This window comes from Amphiura filiformis, chromosome 11, assembly GCF_039555335.1.
Source record: "Amphiura filiformis chromosome 11, Afil_fr2py, whole genome shotgun sequence".
NCBI lineage: Eukaryota > Metazoa > Echinodermata > Ophiuroidea > Amphilepidida > Amphiuridae > Amphiura > Amphiura filiformis.
In genome coordinates this window covers 27,023,035-27,032,696 of record NC_092638.1, presented here as the reverse complement: position 1 = coordinate 27,032,696, position 9,662 = coordinate 27,023,035, and the positions used below count along the sequence as shown (strand labels likewise).

General features: G+C 37.1%; 1 protein-coding gene across 2 annotated transcripts; it reads left to right on the top strand.

The window, feature by feature from the left end:
• The first annotated feature begins 212 nt into the window (after nucleotides 1–212).
• LOC140164648 (mitochondrial ubiquitin ligase activator of NFKB 1-like) lies at nucleotides 213–8,731 on the top strand. 2 transcript variants are annotated; one of them, XM_072187994.1, is made up of 5 exons: nucleotides 213–422; nucleotides 1,307–1,421; nucleotides 5,160–5,341; nucleotides 6,087–6,295; nucleotides 7,045–8,731. In XM_072187994.1, exons 2-5 carry the CDS (start codon nucleotides 1,403–1,405, stop codon nucleotides 7,955–7,957), a joined length of 1,323 nt encoding a protein of 440 aa, XP_072044095.1. In that variant the 5' UTR covers nucleotides 213–422; nucleotides 1,307–1,402; the 3' UTR covers nucleotides 7,958–8,731. The 2 variants fall into 2 exon arrangements, with proteins under 2 accessions (XP_072044095.1, XP_072044094.1); XM_072187993.1 differs by having other exon boundaries at nucleotides 1,302–1,421.
• The last annotated feature ends 931 nt before the right edge of the window (nucleotides 8,732–9,662 follow it).

The window sequence follows — 9,662 nt, the reverse complement described above, 5'->3', positions numbered from 1 at the left end:
TAATCAAATTAATAACTAAATGAAATAAATTTACTAAATTTATGAAATAAATAAAAATTATTATAAACTATTATACTGAAATATATTACACTACAAAGTATAGATAATTTTTCATACCAAAATAAACAAACAATTCTTTAAACAGGGTCAAAGAACTTATTCATTATCAAAATGGATAAGGTCAAAGGCATCTATTCCGGGCATCTATTGAACTGAGTTATTTATAGAACACCACGAGACTGCGAATGGCTGAATGACTGGTTGCCTGTATGCAGACATATGGTAACATTACATAGACATGTAAGAAATATCCTGGTAACATAACACAGCCATGTAAGAACACAACATTATGAACATACATGCAACTTCACCAGTTCAGCGAAAGAATACACATCCCAGCATATCGCAGACATGTAATTGAGGTAAGCTTACTGCTAAATATTTGCAAGCTTAAATTAAGATGATATAATCCCGGATATGATTCAAAGTACGTTTAAAATCAATAATTTGATATTAATATTTATAATTTGATATTAATATTTTACGGACTAGAAAGATTTTATAGCATGAGCTTGGTATAAACTACTGATTATTCTTCCCGGGTTGATATTATATTTTGGCATACATTGCGACATTCACATGTTGTGGTCATTTACGTGCAATTTGCACGTTGCGTGCACGAGTCAAACAATCCGGGTTATTAGCCAAAGATATTGTTGTGTTGCCCTCCAGTGGGAAAAATGGGAAAGTTTTTCTCTCACGGTGTCGATCGGCCGGATCCAATTCCCTGTTTTTTTTCAGGATTTAGGGTCGGTCGCTGAGGGCAGCAAAAGATGCGAAATAAATTAAATAAAACAATCAAATAAATAGCCAACACGTTTGGAGACAATTGTTTTTCCATATGGGAATTGAAATCAGGTTGTCTGCAAAAATGTCGACCGTGGTTAAGCGGTGAGGGCGCGTTTTTCAAAATGGCCGCCAGAATTCCATATAATGGCATTTTTTAAATAGCAATTTGAATTCATTGTGAGATTTTTTAAATTTTATTTTCTTTGCTCCAATTCTTTATTTGTATAAAATATGAAATACTAAAAACTGGCTAAATTAGCGACTTCTCTCCGTCACACAGAAATAGTTTTAGGCGTACGATCACGGCGTATTATGGAAATCTCAATTGATTGTGATTAACAGGAATTGAATTCATGAGCCATTCAAGAATCATTGCTTGTGCTTATCGGCTGTATAGTACACCAAACAATGTGACTATTCATAGAGACAGATTTATCAATATTTTATTTCAGAATAGTGTGGCTCAAAAAAAAAAGCCTGAGCGTTATCAGCTGGTATGGTGCTGGTACTTACTTGAGGAGCACCCAATAAGCAGACTATAAGGACCAACATCATGCCGAGGAATCGAAGAGGTAAGAAAGATAGCAAATTATGTTTCCATTTCAGAACATGACTATATTGAAACCGAAACAGCGCTATATTTTAAAGCATGATATCAATGACAAAATGAGTTCTAAATATATACTGCGCCAAGGAAGTAACCTTACACTTGGAAAAATAATTACAATTTCAAAACTGAACCATATTATGGTAAATTTGTTTTAGTAATAGATGCACTATCTAATCCTGCACATTATGATACCACATTGAATCCAATGAGACATCAAGAAGTAAAGTTACAAGCAATTGAATAGAAGAAGTTCCAGTTTTAAAAGTAACACAGTTTCCTTCAATGAAGCTTTATTTAAAGCAGTTTTTATTCCAGTTTTTACTTCTCTGTATTTTTCATAACTTTCATTTTATTTGTCAGCGCCTTTGTTTCAGTTTTCGTTTGTTCCTTTTGTTTTAAATTAAAGGCACGCACAAATGAGCCATTCACCAGTCTCAAACCAGATATCTAGACCGTTGAGTTTTGAATAGACCAGTGTGTCACTTTCAAAACTGGACGTTCGTCTAATCAAATGCTTGTAACTTTGCTTCTTGAAGTCACATTGGATTCAATGTGGTGTCACAATGTGCAAAATTACCCAATATGGTTCAGTTTTGAAATTGTGATTATTTGTCCAAGTGTAAGGATAATTTTTTGGCGCAGTATAGTTATGGGTCAGGGATAAAGATTTTTGTAACAAAGTGAGTCAACTTAAACCTGACCGGGTACTTTGAGAATAGCGCGAGATACCCTATCCAGGCAGAACTCTGGTCAACCGATATCTATTGTTCTACAAGGCTCACTCAGTCATTTAATGAGGCAATACAAACGATCGAATTTGGTGTTGAATGAGCAAAATTTTGAGTTGCACCTTTTCAATGTAAAATTAATTTTCTCGGCCAAATAAAAAGCAATAATTTACATTTTTCAGTAAATGTCATAAAAACTATAATGCTTGATATTATATATTTTTTTCAAATCCTAGTGTTAAACTTAGGCGTGAAATTCAGTCATTTAGTGTAAGATTTTCGATTTTGATAGGCTTAAACTTGGCCTGCGAGCTTTTTTTTTGATCAACCTTTAAACTTTTTCAATGTAATATAGTTCGCCAACGAAGGATTTTTTCCAACTTTCTAACCCACTTTTTTATTGCTTTTTTTTTTCATTTTGCTTTTAAACAGGACAAAAGACAAAAAACACAACTACAAATGCATCTCTTACATTATAATATAGGATTAGTACAACATTGTGCATATTTCTAAATTTATTTAAATACTTTGTTTGTCCGTGGGCACACGAGAAAGACGATAATATGTTATATTTATATACCATTCCGACTTCCAATTTTGTCAAAATCAACTCGCGAATGTACCCATGGATGGATGATTTTGCAAGCCACAATGGTAATATCGATTAGTTCTGCTGGTTATATTAGAAATGAAGTACTAAGTTGGACATCTTGGCAGTCGCAAGTGAAAAGTGAAAAAGGGTGAAATCAAAACGGATATTCTGACAAAACTATAATATATAGACCCACAAGATGTACCTTACAGAGGTGGGAAATATCTTTCTTTAGCAAACTATATTAGTTTGAAACGCTAAGAAAGCTCACTGCCGGAGTTAAGGCCTATAAAAAGCAAAAAATCTTACACTAAAAGACACAATTTCATGGCTAATTTTAACACCAGGATTTTTTTAATGTATATCCAAGCACTATGTTTTTAATTGAAGGGAAAAAATATTGCTTTATATTTGACCGAGAAAATTAATTTCATAGCAAAAAGGTGTATCTCTAATTGCGCTGATTTCAACATGTATCGATCGACTTTTAGCGCGACTATGCATAACAAACATGACAAGCTGGTGACTAAAGTTCTGAGTGTATCCAAAATACATTATCTTTAGCTGTATTTCAGCTCTAGCTAGGGCGCCATATGTAGAAAACCCGTTTTTTTGGTGGTGGTGGTGGTGGTGGTGGTGGTGGTGATGGTGGTGGTTGGGGGGATGGAGAGGGTTGAGAACAAGGAATTTAGGTACAAATCGACATCCGGTAGAGAAACCCTAAAGGTGCGTATTATCATTTGGTCATGCCACTTGGTCTAATTCCACTTGGTCCAATTCCACTTATCCCAGTTCCCAGTTGGTATATACTTGGTCCATGTCCTACTTGGTCTAATACCTTAATGTAAATTGTACATTAATATGACATGGAAGTAAGCTACAACTATTACAATAACAACAACACACAGCATTTTAAATCACCTTACGGAGATACTTCGCGGCGATGTTAAAGAAAAGTACACAATGCAGCAACTAAATTCTTATACACCAATGTACAAACGTACTTTAAAAATATAGCATTAAGAAGCATCTGTCGTAAAAGACTAAAATATTAAAAGCCTTAACTATTTTTGGAACCGTAATAACACAATGATTATGCAAAATTACACAGTTCTAACAGTAAGTCGTTATTGGAGAGAAATATCTTCAAAGCTGATTGGTACTGCAAAAAGTGAGTCCATATGCACAAATATGAATAGGCATCCGATTCCAAAACTCTAGTGCCCGGCTCCAGTGCTGGCACTGAAAGAGCTCCATGACGTGAATTGAAGCGGTTTAAACAGAAGTTCCGCAGAAGAGCGTATAGTGAGCCATAAGATCCAAATTCATTTATTTTTGGTTCCATCTCAAACATACAAATTCACAAATATACATAATAATAATATATAATAATGATAATAATAATAATAATGAAAATAATAATAATTGTAATATTGATAATAAATATATTTATGATAGGAAGTGAATGGAATATCATTATTATGAAAGAGACGAGGATGCCAGTCTAGAACGCAAAGCGTGAGTTGGGTGTCACCCCATGGTTTACAAAAAATATCATACAATATAAATATAATTACGAAAGAAAGAAAAAGTACAATATTGTAATAGGTATATGTAATATACAATTTAAAGCCTAGTCCAATAATTTCAAAGGAAAAACAAACACAAAAAAGAAAGCAAAGGTATTATACAATCACTAAATAATTATACCATGGAAGATGCTTCATAGAAAGCATAATTATTAGCAATAAGATACATTTATGATAACATAAAAACTATACATGCTATAGGTACCCATGTGTATAACATTAATAATGGGTGAATATGATTTAGGAACGAGGTTGTATAAAAGAAAAATTAGGGTACGGGGGAGGGGGAGGCAGAACATAAGAATATAATGATAATAATAATAATAATAATAATAATAATAATAACCTAAATTAATAAGGCTTATAGAGGATATGGTTTATCATAAATGAATGACTGATAGATCTTAATATTGAACGAAACATGATAAATGAACCTTTTCATAGAGAAGAGTATAGACGAATCCAATTTCACGCATTCCTACACCTCAATGGCAGCCATTAGCTGGGTCCCCGTCGGCTCTTTCTCACCTAAAATGTGAAATGATGCGGCCTTGAAGGGTATTTTAAACTGCATTCTATCACCCGTGTTACACGTAGACAAATGAATGATGACAGTTTACAACACAAAAGAATCTAGCATCGAATTTTAAGCGGGTTTAATCCACCCAATTGGGCACTCTTTGGTGCATGCGGGCACCCAATAATGGCCGACCAAATCCTGACCATGACTTGGCTCGTTGAATTCGTCAATAATGATGTAACTTTGATTGTTTCCTTCCTTTTACTCACAGAATCGAAGTGTCGGAAGTACCTAGTATCCACTGTAGTATTGGTTGTAGTGGTTGAACTATACAACATAACACATGCCAGAGTACATGAATTTCTTTTTATTGCTTTCGCCACTGGAAGTATAGCAGCAGTTATGTGTGGATACCTAATGGCGAGATGTATACTCGAGTTAGAAGATATAACGGTGAATACTGGACATATAAATTTAAATACGCTCGTATATCTAGGCACTGGTGGTTAAATAGCAGGGGCGCCGTCGTAGCCAACGTTCTTGGTCAGGGGGGTAAAATAAAATTTCGGGGGCACAGACGGAAAAAATTGCAATTGCATCACATGATACATATACCGGTTTTGTTTTTTAGAGAGACTAGACAATGTCTTCGAGCTTCAAAAAAGGCTCGGGACAATGTGCGCGTGAAGCGCACAGAATTTTTCTATTTTCACCCATGATCGGGATGAAAAGGGCTTTATTGTGACAATGTGCTCGCACAGCGTGCAACAATTGTGTGTTTTATAAGTATATTTTTGCCCATGATCGGGATGAAATTGGGTGGAAATGGGACTCCATGTCCCTTTTCTTTTCCTTTGCCCTCCAGATGTTCAATTTTGTCAGAGGGGCACTTTGTCTTTCATTTTGGTCAGGGAGCACTCTTCCCCTTGCGCCCCTGAAAAACATCACCGATAGGCACCGATATCATTCCAATAGAGGTACCTATATTATGTCATAGGTATATGTACTATATAGAAATAAACATATTTTATCGGTAGGTTAGCATGCATTTGTAAAATACATCCGATATTCGAGACCAGCAACACTGCGGGCCAAGTAAACAAGTCATAAGTTGGAAATAATATTCTAGACTTGATGCATTTATATCGCTTGTAAGTTGTGTCGCTTTTTATAAATGTTCCGTTCATTATTCAAACAGAAAGCACCTGTTTTGAAGATATCACCAAACCTTAAGAAGATCATTACGGGTGAAGCGAATCACGTGATTCCTTACGCAAGGGTCGAAGGTCAAGTCAAGGCTGTCCATCAACCAATCAGAAGTATGTACATAGATGGAATAACGGGAGTCATGCAAAGGGTGGAATGTCGTGAGTACACCAGCAAATGGAACAGACAACAGAAAAAGTGGTAAGGACAAAAAAAAACCCCAACTACTGACGCTTTAAAACAAAGTTTTTTGGCGCAGATGTTTTCAATATCATCCATTGCTATTAATTAAAGCTGAAATGCAAAAAGGCTTTTAAAGTAACACACATGTCAGGAGTTATCACAAGGTATAATAAAAGCCCGTTACTATTACAAAACATTATCTTAAGGGTTGACAAATCAAAAACTTGCTTGATATATTGTTGTTAATGAGTTATGTACGTTTTACAAAGGTGATGTTGTTTCAGCCCTCTTTTCAACATAACTCAAGAACCACAGGACCTAAAAAGTATATATGTGATATTTGAATGCTTGCTTGCTATGAAAGGATCAATGCACTTTTTGCCAAAGTTCACTACCATTAGCAAGATGCTGTGAACTACCAAACAGTTTAAAATAGTTACTAACCTTAAGTCAGATGCTGGTATGGTAAAAACTGAACTGATCCCTCATTTGTGATTAACCATAATGCCTCGGTTAGAAGTGTCCTATGTGTCGCCCGCGTATTTACTTATTACAGCCATAAACCTGAACCCTACTAAACCCTAACCATAACATATTTGGATGTTGCGATCCATCATGGTTGCAAAAAGAAATTACGCATTCCGCCCGCCCTGCCTGCTCCAGTTCAGGCCTCCGGTAATGTTCAGGAGGATTAAGTTAAGGTATGTTAAATGAAGTTAACAATGCTCAAACACTATTGAATATCTCTTGTTATATAATTTATTCAGGGTGGACACCGACCATTCGACCCGAAAAGCAAGTAAAACTGTGCCATTCATTCTTACAAACGGGGGATCATCCATCAGAGTAAAGGATCCAGAGAAGGCATCGGGACTTGAATTTACGACTTTTTACGATAAATTTCATCCTACAAGTGAATCGTTGCTGCAGAGTATTGTACGTTGGTTCAGTGGCTTAAAGACTAAAGGACACCAAAATGTGGAACTTATCCTGCAACAAGGCAAGACGTTAACGGGGGTAGGGGAGTTACGAATCTTAAGTAACGGTGAAGTCTTATTTTACCCACCGTCCGATGGACGGGTATACATTTTGACAACAGCGTTTGCAAATCATAATTTTACTGACGAACTGAAATCGTCCATCACTAGATGGAAAAAGTTTGCTACATATTCACATCTTTTATGGGTTGTAAGTGTTCTCTTTGGTGCTGCAAGTGTTCTCTTTGATAAACTTCATCCGCCAAGTGAATCGTTGTTGCAGAGTATTGAACGTTGGATCAGTGGTTCAGAAAATACAGGTCACCGCAGCGGGCTTGCAATTTTAATGATTCCCGTGCTTGTAATTTTAGTGATCCTCCTTGTATCCTTATATGTATGGTTTAAGTATCAATGGCGAATGAAAGCAAATAAGCGAAAAGCTTTTAATCGGCGGGTACAAACAATAGAGGAACATGCATCGGATGATGAAAACGAGGTATCGTCATCATCATCAGAGAAGGAGAGTTCGGAGGATGATGATACAAATGTGTGCGTTGTTTGCATGTCGGAGCCACGAGACTGTGTGCTGGTAGACTGTGGTCATGTCTGCGTGTGTCGCGATTGTGCTCAAGAATTGAATCCATATCAATGCCCTATTTGTAGGAATCGAATTCTACAAGTAATGCCAATTTATCATGCGTAAATTAATCATTGATACATATAATGAAAGATAGAGATAAAAAGACTAAATCGTGTCTGACGTTAGGGCAAAGGCGCGCCGTGATTGGTTGCCGACCTGCGCAGTGCGGCATTTTCTGTCTAGTTGTCAGAATTTCAGACGCGAACTAATCTTTTTATCACTGTCTTTCATTATAATATGGATCCATGTTATCAGATCCCTTAATGTGTGCCTCCATTTGAAATGTAGGCGATTAAGGCCATGTCTTCTATTATAGGGGTGTATGGATTTGAAAGGAAATCGCCGAATGTAACATACTACATTCAATTATTTTGACATATAACTTTGAGAACCCATTTCTAACCATTGAACAGTCATTTATAGTAGGGAAGACCGGGACTGTTCTCCCTATGTCCTCTGACTAGCCTAGCGATGTCAATTTTAAGGTTAGAAGGAACCTGGTTCGCCCATGTGAAAGCCCAATACAGGCTGTATCAAAATGATTGGTACCCATCAGCTTTGTTGTCTAAAAAAATGCTTGCTAAGTCCACATTCAACACTAGATCTTCTTGAAATGACTAGAGTTTATAGTTTTATGACCTTTTTTAAACATAAATCTACAGATAGGGTAGATGTTATGCTGCATTTTGATGTGGCTTTCTTGGCCATGCTCGCTGGATACTGAAGGGCGCCAATCATTTTGATACACCCTGTATCCTGGCTGGCTACATACGACCCAAATCGTAGCCGGCAAGCCTTACAATATCAACAGAGTAAAGCAAACAAACAAATTTGCGAAGTGGGGCCCGGGGGGAGCACTCAAATTTTTTGGTTGGTAGGTGTGCCACCGCCAGTTTCGAACTTGAGGTCTAAGGAACTGATCGGCAGCCAAAAAGGAGGGTCTAGGGAACTGATCGACCGGTCAAAAAAAAGGGGGGGGTTTTGGGAACTGATTGACCGACCAAAATCCAAAAAATCTCGGAAACTAAACCCGCAGGCCAAAACCAGGGTTCAATTTATTTCTAGCTAAATGTTCACCAGCTGGAGGCATCGCGGTCGGCAGGCACTCGGCAGTGCTGCAAAAGCCTGCAATGTTTATAAACAGTCAACCAGTGTTGCCACTACTAAAAGTAGCCCAAAATCCCGCCCAAAGTTCACCTTATTCCTTACAATGTGTTTCAATGGGGAAGAAATTAATGGAAAATTCCCTTTGAAGTTTTTGGGCTCGCAAAAGTAGCTTTTGGGTATGCTGTTGGGCTTGAAATATATAGTAGGACAGAAAACACGCCTCTCAAGATGCCGATGAGAGCGGGGCTTCAGAGCGGGCAAACAATGATTTCAGAGGGTCTAAGGAACGGCCAGCGGCTCTGAAAAAGGGGGTCGTCGCCGCGGCACATACCCGTATAGCGGGGAAATGTGAGTGCCCCCGGAGTGGGGGCAGGTTCGCACATGCTGGAGGAAGTTTTGCCCATATGGTGGGGTAAGTAAGTCCACCCTAATAAAAAAGGGGTTAAAATATTGCAAAACTATAACGTGTTAAATACAAAAGAATATTTTCATTCCTGTTAGTATTAAATACGGTTTTTATAAATTCCATATCCATGTTCAAGTTTACCACCGTGTAAGAGGTTGTAAAGTCTTGTCTTCCATTATAGTGGATGTTTGGATTTCAATGTGAATAGCCCAATGTAACATACTACATTCAATTATTTTGACATCTAACTTTGAG

Excerpts from the sequence above, each read along its gene's own strand:
- LOC140164648 (XM_072187994.1), top strand. Across the intron at positions 5,342-6,086 it reads TCGAGTTAGAAGATATAACG|AAAGCACCTGTTTTGAAGAT; the intron begins GTGAATACTGGA and ends TTATTCAAACAG. Across the intron at positions 6,296-7,044 it reads AACAGACAACAGAAAAAGTG|GGTGGACACCGACCATTCGA; the intron begins GTAAGGACAAAA and ends TAATTTATTCAG.